Raw genomic sequence first — 14,409 nt, 5'->3', positions numbered from 1 at the left:
AAGCAGAGATCTAGAAATTGGCAACCCTGATCTAGAACATGAAGCAAAATATCTTTCCTGAGTATATAGCACTTTGAATTTTCATGGCTGAATATATCTGCTAGCTTTAAGACCAAGGTGAGGTAATGGCCTTCTTTCTTCCTTGGTTATGGTGAAATATCAAGATAGTTCTATCGCTCCCTTCTGTAGAAAGACGTTCAGTACTATATATTAGATTGGATCTTTTAACAAGTGAAATGAGAAAGTCCTATGATCTGTCTATGAATGGTAGAATGAAGGTGTAAACCGCCCAGAGAGCCCTGGCTATGGGAGCGGTATTTAAGTGTAATAAATAAATAAAATAAATAAAGGTGGCAATTAATATAATTTGGTCTATAATGGATCAAAATTTCAACTTAGATATTGCTACCTATATGGCCTAAAAGGAAGTTCAGCATTCTTATCAGGGTTAGTGAAGATCCTTCCAGGCCCCAAATATTTATTTTGGCTTTGAAGGGACGAGAATGTCTTGAATACCTTCCTTACTGAACACCATTTCCTCAAGATCATTTCACATCAGATGACTTTTCCCTACTCAGCTGCAGGGGAAAACACAGATGTACTCAGTCATGTGTAACGATTACACATTATTTTGCTAGATGTACTGTCGAGAACCTAGTACTAATCCCGACAAGTGTATAGCCACCAAGACAGACATGTATAGTATCTTTATTCATGATTGTTTCCTACACAAGTATGAAAAAGTCATTTGTGAAATAGCCCTCAACTGAGATAGATGTTACACATTCATTTGTGAAATAGCCCTTTTACTAAGATGTTATATATTCTACTTTGGAATAAATGCTAATGATTCTGTATTACTGTTAAAATAGAAATTATATTCGAGGATGGACCTGCAGTAAAGGAGGCTTGACTGAAAAATATTTAACAGACCTTTTCCTCAAATTTGGTAAAGGTTGGCTTCTCAGTGGCACGAGTAACACTGTGTCCTTCAGTCTCTGACCCAGTGATACATTATGGAAAATAATACACTTCAAATTGTGATTAACGTTTTAGTTAATAAACCTATCAATTAAACTTTTAAACTTTTATGGAAATAATAACTTTGAAAAAGAAAGATCATCAATACCAGCAGGCAGGGCAGTAGTTATATCCTCTACATGAGAGCTAGTTTTATTTAAGTGAATTGAAAAGGCAAATATTTTGATATTTAGCTAAGACAAACATTAACATGTTTATCCTTGATACTACTGATGGTTAGACAAGCTTTAAAGCATGGATGGGCAATTTGTCGCCCTACAGAAGTTTTGCCCTACAGTTCAAATCAGCCCTAGCCAGCACAGCCAATGGTAAGGAATGACAGCAGCTGTCACTGGGGCAGAGAACAAAGGCCAAAACATCTGGAGGGCCATAAATTGCCCATCTCTCCTTTAAAATTTCACCAGTTCTATGTCATGAATCTGCCCAATATTTGCATATTCAGTTTACAAATGTAAACACTTGTAATGCTTACATATAACATCCTATATAATAAAAATGAACATCTCTTTATTACCTTTTTTTCATGAGATCTCTCTAAATGAGCTTTCTCCTGTAGAAATCTCTGCTCTTGGTCCTGAAAATTGAGATGATCATGAAAATCACTTCATCAATAAGAACTTTTAGCATAATTTAAAACTGGGGTCCCCAACCTCTTTAGACCCATGGGCACATTGGTGAATGTGAGAAATTGTTGTGGGCACCACTACAAAATGCTTAATCAGTGGATCACTGCTTTGGCATCTACCTATCATACCTGTGGATCATAGGTTTTGTCTTATTCAGCAAAAACGTCTGTTTCATGTCTATTGGACACCACAGTGTCTCTTTAATAAGGAATTGTGCAATGCACCTAATGCTTCTTGTAAACATATATTTTGGCAATGTTCAGTAATTGCTTCTTTTTTTGGAGGAGGTTATTACACAGAAAATTTTGTACTGGAACAGACTTCAATATTCACTGATGTACGCACTCTTCTAAATTGTTTACCTGCTTCATGGAAATTAACAAGTGATCAGCGTCAATGGATTCTCCACATCCTTTTGATAGCTAAAACACTGATATTACGACGTAGGAAGGATAAACACTCACTAGCAAAAAGACTCTTATTACAACATAGGAAGGATAAACACTCACTTCCTGTAAGAATGAATTGAGGACCTTATAACACTTTCAATATCTGAAAGGGTGGCATATAGACCCCATTTGCAAATGGATTCTTATATGGATATTTGGTCTGCTTTTGTTGAAGCCTATGCTTAATTGCTAGAACACTGCATGCATTTCATATGTATTTACTGCTATGGACATATACAAATCCACGTATGTATATTTTAAATACAACAACACATTTTTAAATCAAGTTTTGTGGGTGCTATGTTGGAGGTCCCTTCACAGACACCAATATGGGTGGCCGTGGGTGTCATGCTGCACTGGGGACCACTGATCTAAAAGCTCTCTTCAGGAACTAATAAGTCTGCTCGTAGAATAGGACAGTTAATCTACATAGCTGTATCTATTTTAAAAACAATGAAAAATTGGTCAAGGAAAGTGGTAAGAAGCTGAACTCAAAGCTTTACCAGTTCCAGACTCCCATTAGAGCTATGCACACTGGCTTCTATTGCAAACACGCAGAATCAATGTTTGTGTTCCCCAAGTTCAATCCTGCAGAGAAGTTGGTACATTTGAACAAAACACATTGGCTTGGATTGCAAAGCTCTGCTTAAGCAATGGGACTTTCCTGGCTCCATCTCCCCCGACCCCATCCCACTACAGCCCCCTGCAGCCCCAAAATCCATTCTTGAAGGTTGAAGAACCTTCTGGAACAGTGTGTACTGTGACACTGGGGGTGGAGGCTTGCAGGAAGACAGGGAAATGAAGAAAATGTGACAAGCCTGCCTTGTGAAAGCAAAGGTGTTACTATCTACACCTCTGTATCCAAGCCACTGAATATGCTTCCATTTGTACACCTCCTTAAGACAGTTACTGAGCAAGTACCAGTGGAATTGACTTCATTGACCCTTTACTTTCCAAGTTCTCCAAAGAATAGAATGATCAGCAGCCTCCTAAATTATAGGATTAATCTATCCATAGTCAAGAGTAGCTAATAGATAAAGGAGGAGGGAAAATGGGGCACTGGAAAGCTCTGAAGATGTAGCAAATGTACTATTAGAAACAAAGAATAGGAGCCAATCTGGACAGCAAGGAGAACACAGCAAATACTGATTTGTTTGAAATATAGCAGCAATGAGCCAAGTTTATGCTAATATAATAATTTATACAAATATAGCTATCACTATGTAAGACAGACATAGGGATTACTTTCAACTTCACTGTATGCTTTTCTTTAATCCACTGATACATACGCTTTTCATATCAGTTCAATAAGCAAGGAAATAAGACAAATAGCCCCCAAGTTTCTTTAAAGGGTTTAGCCAGAAATAAGAACATATTCCTTTATTTCTGGTGTTGAATGATTGGCTCACCACATTTCCAAGAACTCCAGAAACTCTCTCACTTGAGCATTCTATTCATACAAATCATAGGAAGAAGCAAAAAGGGCTCATCATTTTTCCTGAATGAAAAACTCAGGGCTCACCCTCAGCTGTTGCTGCCTTTGATGTTCTGATTCTAGTAACTGTTGTTTTAATTGAGACACACACTGTTCTAATTCTTCAATCACATCAGATGCCTGTAGGGATTTAATAGAAAAGGGAACGTTGGCTCTGGAAGAAATAACTTCCTCTTATTTCAAGTTATGCTTTAAAGGGGGTGGGGAGAGATGTTCTACTTCCAACAAGGTACAGAAACTTTTAAACTCAAGCCCTGCACATTTAATTTGTCCTTAAAATGCAAATGCTATTATAGTGATGATTGAATTTTAAACACTGCACTGATTGGCACCTGATTAAAAACTGCACACATTTCAGAGATACTATCCACTAAAAAATGTAATGTTGCTAGCTTAGGATTCAGCCTTGTCAACATGCCTGGATATAAGCACATTAAGGCAGATGAGAAGACTCAGATTGAGTAAATTAAATTCACTCATATCTATGTAAAACCTCAAAAATTAATACTAAAAGCTTTTTGCTTTATGTATATTGTTGATACATAAGCCTATCTATCCATATTCATGATTGTATACATCTAAACTTACCTTTACTGCAGAAAGAGCATGTTCCTGTTTCACCAAATTTAGGTCAGCATCATATTTGGTTTGTAGTTGTTGAATGTTTTGCTCATACTCTTGTACGATACGCCCCTTTTCTTTTTGAAGTGAATTGCGCCTGCAAAAAATGCAAGGAAAACGAAGTGCCATCTTATACGCTCCACTATATAGCATACATTTCTCTTCCCTTACATGTTTTACAATACAGACAGAACCATCTTTATATTTTCACACTTGATGATAAAATAATCAAATCAAACACAGAATCAATTTTATAAAGCCATAAAGACTGATCTCTTCCTGCAGGCCTATCCAGATGAATTTTAATCAGTTTTATGTATTTTATGGTATTTTTTATTTAATGTTGTTCCCCGCCTTGATCCAGAGGGAAAGGCAGTTATTATACATCCAAGGAAAAAATACAAGAGCTTAAATACATTAATACCAATAGCTCAGCAAAACCACTCAGGAATACTAGATTAATCAAGTCACCTCTAAATACAAACCTTTCAGTGGCAAATCTTACAAGAAGCATTCAAAAGGCTGAATAGACCAAGTAGAATAATGCCTGAGATATATTCAGTTGAAGGCATGTTTATATATCCAAGATTCAGGTATTTCATAATTGCCATCGCAAGAATACTATCCTGGTCCCACAGAACAAAGCGTTCAAGGATGTTTCAGCCACACCATCTTGCTAACTATCTTCGATTATTTAGAGATTTACTGTATTTCTCTATTGAACTGTGAACTCTCCCAGCCATGGCTGAATCTTGGTGACACAAGACAATAGATCAACTTGGCAACCACTCTAGAAGCTGTAGCTTTGCTATTGACTGACATCAGTCATTTGAAGATAAAAGGAGAGGGGAGTCTACCAACCTAATTTTGCTTGAGACAATTTTTTACTCAACTTTCACTGTATGAATATTTAGCAAACAATAATTCACTGAGTAAATAGACAAGTAAAATGTGCCAACCAATATGGAAGTCAAAAATGCAAATGTTTTGATCTTTTTCCAGTTAGTAATTACTGAAGATTAGCATTTTATAACTAGTGGTACTGAATACACTTTTACATCTGTTACACAAAGTAAAAGCATTTCATTGAGTACCTTGCCTTGATTTCTTCAAGTTCTGTGCGTACAGCCTGGTAGGATTGTTCCAGATTGTTCTTTTCCTGAGATACCTTTTGATGCTTCAGATTACTGGTTTCAGCTTCCACAGTCAATTGATGGACACGGGCCTCTAGCTCTTTGACCATATGGTTCTAAGTAAAGTTAATACTATTAATACATGTTAATACATGTTGGTTGCTATTCAACAATCTCTCCATAGATGATCCACAACACACAAAAGATTCAAATCTCATGCAACAGAAATATTACATCTACACCAGTTTCAAAAAGAATGGTAACTATTTCTTCTCGTTCCCCACCCAGCATAGAAGTATAGTGGGCTGCCAGAGGGTACACCAAGTACTCCGTACCTCCGCTTAGTTTCTGCGCTACATGAGGAAAGAAGGACCAAAGCATTCCCTTTTTGAACAGTCTGCTTGCCTGGGTGACATTTCTAGTTACCTATGGAAGTATGCAAGTAGTAAGAAACCAGGCTGGATTGGAGTCCAGAAACATGGCACATAATATACAAACACCATTTTTATGTCAATAAAGATGTGTGTGATAGAAGAATGTGAACAGGAAAAATATTTTGAGTCACTGCTACTAAATGAAACTTAAAAATATCCAACGCTACTTTGTACTATGTACCTGAATTAATTTCTGACCCAATTACGTAATCTGAAGATTTTTATTACTCATAAAAAGCCACATGCACTATATTTTTGAAAAGCCACTTGCACTAAAACTTTCCGAAACACAAGCATCACATTTGCAATGAATTTTTAAAATGCAGTCATTCAAATTAGGCTCAACACAGCTTTAAGAACTATATTTGTTTAGACAAAAAGTCAGGCACATTTTTCTTTTCAATTATAGGATTTGCAGTGTAGCCAGTAGAGATTACTATCCTGCTCTTGATAAACAGTAGCTTTCAGACATCCTGTATTCAGCATATTTGACCATATGATAAGATCAAAAGGATATCCCACTTTGCCAGTTGGAGAGAATTTGGCAAGGGGGGGGGGAAATAACTTTAAAAGTCAAAATAAGAACAGTGTTAAGACAACCCTTCCTTTTTTAAAAGAAACTGTGAGCACTTAATTAAAAAAAACAGAGAAAACTGAAAATACCCAAATGATAAATTAAACTGTTTTGATAATGAAAACAATAAACCCTCTGACAGGAAATTAAAATTAATCTCCTAGCAGATTTCCTAAAATTTATGAATTGTTCATTAAGGAACTTTCTTCAGTTTTTTTTTTAAAAAAGAGCTTAACATTGCATGTCCCCCTCCAACTGTCAATGCTACTACAGGGTTCATTTCCAGTATTTGGTATGGAAAACACATGAAGTTTACAATGCATTTCCAGAACAATATGGATGGCAAAGTTTACTGGATATCTTCTTCCAATACCAACAAAAAAAGAACAAACAACAAAGAGCACACTAAGGACAGTTCACTTCGCCTGCCGAATCACAGTCGACCGCCATACAATGGAGTATTGTACATGCAAATTTTAGAATCTGGTTTATACTGTAGTTTGTAAGCATTACAGTAGTAACTGCACAAATGCAATGTAACAAATTGTGCTTTCTTGTAACTGACCCTCCATGCACTCATGCTCTTGGATGAGTCCCTGGATGTTCAGAAAGGGTTACTTCTGAGTAAGCCTGCAGAGGTCCAACATAGTCTTCAACAGTGATATATCTGTCAGGCAGAATAACTTCTTCAGACTTCAACATTACCTCATCCTCGTCTCAGTTGACAGTTTCCTGTTATCTCTTCCCAACCCTCAGAATGGTGATAGAAGATCTGCATTAAGCATCCTTGACTTCTCCAGGATCAGTATTCTAAAATCATGATCAAGTTTCCATGTACAGACACTCTCTTTTACAGAGAGTTGCCCTCCAAGTGTAGAGGGCCACAAGAAGAGCAAGGGATGGGAGCACTGCTAGTGGACTCATTCCTCCTCCCTGTCCTTGCACATAAAGCTTACACATGAACTGAATGATTGAATAGAGCTAGATCCCGACAACCATCTTAATGAGTTCACCTAGAGTGTGAACACATTTTCAGTGTAATATATGAATAAGAGTCATGACCTTTGCACCACCACAGAAAACAGCAAAGATTAGAGACCTCACACTGTCATTCGGCCTGCAGAAACTGCACATGGGCCCCATCCAGTATGAGATTAAATGAGTCCCTGATCCTTCTGCTTCACCACCTGCACATTCCATCACCCACTCACCCAATGCCCTGATGATCAAACTACATGATACTTTAAAAAGCTGGGGTGGGGGTGGTCTGTTTTTTACTTAAAAGCATGGACCTAATCCACATGGGACCTAGTATGGATCCGGACCTTAAAGCGTGGAGTAGGAGCTTTAATTCTTGCCCTAAACTGCAATTTATTTTCCAACTGGATGCCTTTTTGGCAATATAAACTGGAGATGTGGGAGGCCTAATCCAGACTGGGACCGCAGCAGGTGGGAGTAAAGCGTTGAAGTCCCCCTAACACCTCCCATGCCCCTAATCTGTGTAGAAGCATGTAGCCTGTGTAGTAACATGATGTCACATTCCATTAGTAAAGCAATAGGCATTGCACATCGAAGAAATAGATTTCTTATGCAACATTTGAAAACACTGGCATACTGGCAGCATTCTACATTCAGAATGAAACTGAGCATGCATGATATAACTTTGCCGGCAGTTGCTGCCACAGCATTTACAAGGGCAAGAAAATCTTAATAACTTTTGAATCACTGCTCAGAACTTCAGCAAACAGTTGAAAAACACGCCTTCTCAATAAGCCTGAATAAACTGCATCAGTAGTTTTCATCAAAATCTGAAGGAAATATATGGTATGCCATGCCACAGATTGGAGTAAAGGAGAAACGTGTCAATTTTCAATACATTTAACTTGCTGTACCTGTGGCAACTTTTATTGGATCAGTTTAAAATTTTAAACAATTGTAAACCTCATTAGGTTGATCACAGATCCCAAGGTTCAAATTATTAGCTCAACAGGTGTCATTCTTATAAGCAATAGAATTTTGAGTTTATAATGGCAGAACCTTCTGGGGTGGCAACCCAATTTAACTAAAGGGGCACTCCATGCATGCCCCTTTAATAATCAAACCAGGATAAATAAGGGCTTCTCTTTCCCTAAAGCCCCCACTTCCAACTTTCCTAATGGCTCACTCCCTTCAACTATTTAACTGCTTACCCAATTCTACTGTCACAGTGAAACCCAATCACAGTGAAGTTCTATTACGAAAGCATTGCAGGGGGTTCCTGGATGCAGGAAATTAAACTGTTCTGGATGGGGTTGCCCTCTCCCTGAATGAGCAAGTGCACAGCCTGGGGGATGCACTTGGAAGCAACATTTTTACTTGATGCCCATGCAGCTTCAGTGGCTTGGAATACGTTTTCCCAGTTTTGGCTGGTTTGTCAGCTGTGGCCTTTCCTAGATAGAGACAGCCTGGCTACAATGATCCAGGCTTTGGTAGCCTCCAGGTTAGATTACTGTAATCATTTTACACAAGGCTGTACTTGAAAACAAGTTTGGAAACTCCAAGTAAAATAAATAAATTGAAAACATCCTCTAGGTAAGATCAAATGCTTAGCTGTTAGAAGAGTGTCTATCACCTGAGTAGCCCTGGCAAGTCAGGATGTGCCACTGAGTCACCATTTGGTCAACCTCAGACATCCCGAGTCTTGATGGAGCAGGAGGCCCTATAGGTCCCTCAATGGATAGAATCACCAGAATCAAGTACCATGGGCCCCTTGGCCACCTTGGTGCTATTAGAATCACTTCTGTCAGCTGATGCATTCATGGGTGGTGCCCATGTGGAGAAGGCCTAAAACTGAAAGTCCGCCATTTGCTGCTGAGCAAGAAAAAAGGTGACATAAGGGAAGCAATCTCTCTCCTCTCTAAATGGGTCAACCTGTGTGCCAAATAGTGTGACCAAAGCAGGGAGTGTCTCTCTACTCTGCCTTCTCTGTCAGAGTTCTTGACTTCGCTGGTTGGTTGTTCTTTCTTAAGACAATGGACTCTTGCAAGAGAGGAGCTCTACTGGAATTTGCCTACCCACAACAAAGGCAGGAAGTAATGTGGGGACTGAGAGAAGTTTAAGAGAGGGTCCCTTTCCTATCCTACCTGTTCTCTACCCAAGGGCAGAATACTATCCCTGCAAACTTGCCACTTGAACTGGTAGACTGGAGAGCCTTCTCACCAGGAAGAAACAACCACCTATATATTCCCTTGTTGTGGTTTCTATTGCTCCTTTACTATTATTCCTGCTTCAATCCAGAATGGATAAAAAAGGATGAAAAGACAAGATGAAATGAAAATTAAACAAAGAGGAAAATATGTGTACACATTTGTTTTTAAAAAAGAAGGCATTCAGAGGAGATAGAGGAAATCCTAAATTATAAATTAAGGAAGTTCATACTTTGATGGCAATCTTCTCAAAGAAATGTATAATTGAGGGAAGAAAGTGATGAATACAGAATGCAGAATTTGACATCAATTATTGTGATCTTTTCTGCTATCTAGGAGCTTTCAGGAAATAGGAAGATATTTCATTCCTATTGTATATGAGATAGGAAAATATTTACTCTCTTGTGATGAAATATAAACATCTGTAATTGAAAGCAGAAGCAATATAGCTGTTGGACTTTGTCCTGGTTCGCACGTCATGGTAACCCACGGGGCTCTGAGATACATGCAGGCCATCATTCTGAATATGCAAACTGTGGTAGGGCTTGTTATGTTGTGCAAACCCAGGCATCATGGGCTATTTGAGGATTAAACCACCCTTGGACCCACAACAGTGCAGTGTAGTGGCTAAAGTGTTGGACCGCGAGTCAGATCAGGGTTCTAGTCCCCACTCAGCCATGGAATCCCACTGGGTGACTTTGGGCCAGTCACAGACTCTACCCCAGCCTACCTCACAAAGTTGTTGTGAGGCTAAAATGGAAAGGAGGAGGATTATGTATGCTGCCTTGGGTTCCTTGAAGGAAAAATGGCAGGGTATAAATGCAATAAATAAATGAACACCCAGGTTTGCACAACAAGCCACAGCACCCCTCCACTGCAACTTTCATATTCAGCCAAGGGTTGTTTAACCCTCAAATAACCCTCGAATTTCAGTAACCAAATCAAAGCATAAGACCTGCAAACTGGCCCAAGCAAAATATGGGCATTTTCTGAAGCGCTGAATTGCAGTCAAAGTTGAATCTTGTGGTTGGTGCACACCACTACGTATCCTTGTATCTTTATCAAGTTGTTTAATCACAGAACGTGTAGTCCAGAGATGGGCAACTGCAGAAGGTTGAGGGGCCGCATTGGACCCCTCCAAACCCTATTGGGGCCAAAACCCATCCCCTTCACAGCTACAATTGGAAGTGGTACTACCACAGCTAGAAATAACCATGTAACTAGGAATGTGATTCTGCTGGGAATTCTCTTGCGCCTTGCTTCCCAGCAGAATCATACTCCATGGCCCTCAGCCCACAAAACAGCTGTTTGGCAGGCTAGGAGGAGTGCCATTCTGCAGAAAAGTAGGGCACGTGACCTTCTGCAATATCTGAGAATCTTTTGGCATGGCCACGGCGGGGACCACATCAGAAGTAGAGGACTGTAATATTTCCCCTGCTGAGCCCATCTCGCCTACTGCCTACCCTTGGTGTAAACTTAACTCTTATTCCTTGCAGCCACTCTATACAGAACTACATGTAATATATGTTTGTTTATTTATTTATTTATTTATTTATTTATTTATTTATTAATTACATTTCTATACCGCCCAATAGCCGGAGCTCTCTGGGCGGTTCACAAAAAATATGTTGTTTAAATGTACTAATAATCCATTTCTTTTAAAGTTTCTGAAGAAGATTTCTCTAGAGAATTATTTTTATTTGCTCCTCCCAGTTGTGAAGGACCTGCATCCTATCCACTCTTCCTAGCACAAAGCAATGTCCAACTGGGCTAAATACTGCATTCATCTCTACCGGGATCTCCCTGAACTTGCTATCTGTCACTGAAGAATATGGTAATTGGTTGGATCAGACACTAACTTCTACTGAAGGTGAGCAGGCAGGTAGTACAAGGGATACGTGAGCCAAAGAATCACTCCCTTGTATAGCAGGTTCTGAAAGTAACACCTGACCTATCCAGAGGTCTATTTTTTCATTAAATCTACTCATATCTCTTGAAAAAACTGTCAATCTTCAAGTCTTCAATCTTTTCCCCCTCCTCCTCCTCCCTCCCAATCCCCTTTCCTTTTGTGTCATGTCTTTTAGATTGTAAGCCTGTGGGCAGGAACTGTCAAATACTTTTGTAAGCCGCCGTGAGAGCCTTTTTTGGCTGAATGGCGGCATAAAAATGCTTAAATAAATAAATAAATAAATAAGTATTTTAAATTGAAACATTCGTAACTCTTCCTCCCCTCAATTTTTGTTGTTGTTTTTGTATTCCATTTGTACTCTCCCTCAGGGAGAAACCCCTATGGATTCTTTCATATCTTTATTATAAGCTTGAAAGGGATTAGAAATCAATGCTAAATCTGCTGCTTGACTTTTGGAATTCCGATTTATTTGCCAAATTATAATCATTGCCCTTGTCCAAAAACAGAAGCTACTAGAAACACATGGAAGAATGCTTTCCCCACCCCCCAAAAAGTGGCCAGCCATTTAATAAAACAAATACCTCTTGAAAACTTGGCATTGTTCTATGTAAATATGATAAAGAATTTCTTTTCTCTGCATAAACAGACCTACGTATAATGGAAGTATGTATGTTCTAAGAATATAATTTGAAAGTCTCATCACTCAGCAAAATTCACTTGTGTTCCAAAAATGGCACTCTTAACAGTATAAAACTCCATGAAAACGGAGTGAGGCGGGCGGGGGAGAGTCTGAAATAATAAGAAAAGAGAAACTAATTTTCAGTGACAGTCTAGCCTTTCATCTTAAGCCATGCCTTGAACTCTACCTTGTTTAATTATTAAAGTCAGGAGCTGCTGTGCAAGATCTGTCTGCTTTTGATGGTTCTTAAATTCAATCCTGCTGACAGACTGTGTCCATTTCTTGCCATGTTTATCATTACCTATGACAAGGCTTGAATGCTAATTCCCCCCCTCCCCCATTCAACTTTCATTAACAACAGAATCTAAAGTTTGAGCGAGGTTTATAGGCAACATCAAACATATGATCACGTCTCTAAATGTGCCAAATTGATGAAAAATGTCCAAAGGAACATGCTGATTTTTTAGCATAAAGCATTTGCATTACAATTCATCTCATAAGTGACCTAGGAGCAGGACACTTGAGACACAAAGGCTTGAACACAACCACCTGGGTGAAGGAGAGACACTTCTCCAATAGAATTAGTAGTCTGCGTTAACATCTGACTAGAATTAAGGAAGTGGGTGGTGAAGGGTCAGGCAAACCGAGAAAGCTTCCCATCTGGGTGAGGAATCATGTTGAGATGCTGGATGTCCCCTATTAAGGAGGCCCCATAAAGGGAGCCAATACGCCAATTTGATCTGTGCCCAGTCCACTATCCACCAAGCACTACTAGATACTTTCACCCTGCCCAGGTGTGCCACCATTCCATTTTGCAAATCAGGAACAAAGTAAGCTGTTTTATACAGAGTCTGACTATTGATCCCTCTTAGTCTAGTATTGTCGACAATGACTGGCAGTTGCTCTCGGGATTTTAGGTAGGATTCTTTCCTAGCCCTACCTGGAATGCTAGGGATTGAACATGAAACCTTTGGTATGCAAAGCATGTGTTCTACCACTTAGGTACAGCCCCTGTAGATCTATTACGCCCTAAGTCATTACCTGTGCCCACCACTGCAATACAAGTTCTGATACCATAACTATGGCTGTCGCTGTGACAATTCAAAAAAGCTTTCACTGTCTTAGTGACATTTCAAGAGAGAATGCTGACACTAAAGGTGACAGCCACACCACAAAATAATCTGCATGGTAAGTTCATTCATTAAGATTTTACACCCAAACTTTCTACTAAAATAGTGCTTAAGGCATGTGCTTCTATGTGAACATATGGAAGCTACTAGTGACACTAAAAATAAAATCACAATTTATTTAAGCTGATTTATGTCTCACCTTCCCCTAATCAAAATACTTAGCATTTATAGAATGCATTTCAAATGTACAAACTGCTTCATGCGGATTGTTATTAAAAAGCCCTGCAAGGAATAGCCAATATTACTAAGAGAATAATAGCTCATCTAAAACTACATAGTGAGTCCATGGCTAAGGTGTGATCTGAAGCAGGAATGGGGAATGTACACTTATTCTTGTCTTGTTTCTTCTGCCCTCTGATCTACTAACTAGGTTTGGGAAAGTGAATATGGAAAGGGCTAGAGCAGGGATGGCTAACCTCTGGCCCTCCAGATGATGTTGGGACTACAGCTACCATCTTCCCTAACCATTGGCCATGCTGATGGGAGTTGGGAGTCCAGCTACAGAAAATCATAAGAAAAGAAAAACAAATTAAAGGAACTGTTTAAAAAAGCAGGATTCATCTCTTGTGCAAAATAAGGAACTTAGCAAAGTCTCACCAAACACTCCAATAAGCAAAGTCAACCTGGGGACTGCTCCCTCTCCATGCTCAGCCTCTCAGAACAAAGAGAAGAAGCTGCTTTCCAGATATAAATTATTTGCTGACACCCAAGAAAGCTGCTGGGGGGGTTTCCCAATAGCTCTGCCTTCTAGTGCTTCCTGCACACATGTGCCCTCTTCTTTCCATTGTCTCCCTGACCCGAGGAAGATGAAATTACCCAGATAGCCCAGCTTTTAGGAATATTTCTGTTGTTGCTAAAAGGTGCTGGTGAACAGGTGAGAGGCAAGGGCCAAATTATTGTTCCTAGGAGCTCCCTTGACCAATCACAGACCTCCAATAGGTGTTTACTTACTTTACTACCTCTATCTCTAAAGACTAGAGTTGGTGGTACCGTTGGGTTGTAGTATGACACACTGGCCTAGTAATGGTGTGTAATGGTGCTGCTCCAAGTGGAAGGTGGCCTCCGGACCAAAA

At 39.3% G+C, this 14,409-nt stretch overlaps 1 protein-coding gene across 1 annotated transcript in view; it reads right to left on the bottom strand.

The window, feature by feature from the left end:
• CEP112 (centrosomal protein 112) overlaps positions 1-14,409 on the bottom strand; it is a 286,793-nt gene that overhangs the window by 200,302 nt on the left and 72,082 nt on the right. Inside the window, exons 13-16 of the mRNA XM_063120035.1 lie at positions 5,327-5,481; positions 4,200-4,329; positions 3,639-3,731; positions 1,556-1,615 (exon numbers count right to left, since the gene is read on the bottom strand). Coding sequence (XP_062976105.1) covers positions 1,556-1,615; positions 3,639-3,731; positions 4,200-4,329; positions 5,327-5,481 — 438 coding nt within the window. The remainder of the gene's footprint in view (positions 1-1,555; positions 1,616-3,638; positions 3,732-4,199; positions 4,330-5,326; positions 5,482-14,409) is intronic.

The sequence above is a fragment of the Elgaria multicarinata genome, chromosome 3 (assembly GCF_023053635.1).
Source record: "Elgaria multicarinata webbii isolate HBS135686 ecotype San Diego chromosome 3, rElgMul1.1.pri, whole genome shotgun sequence".
NCBI classification, from domain to species: Eukaryota; Metazoa; Chordata; class Lepidosauria; order Squamata; family Anguidae; genus Elgaria; species Elgaria multicarinata.
The sequence above is the reverse complement of the archived record's forward strand: the minus strand, read 5'-3'. Positions and strand labels throughout refer to the sequence as shown.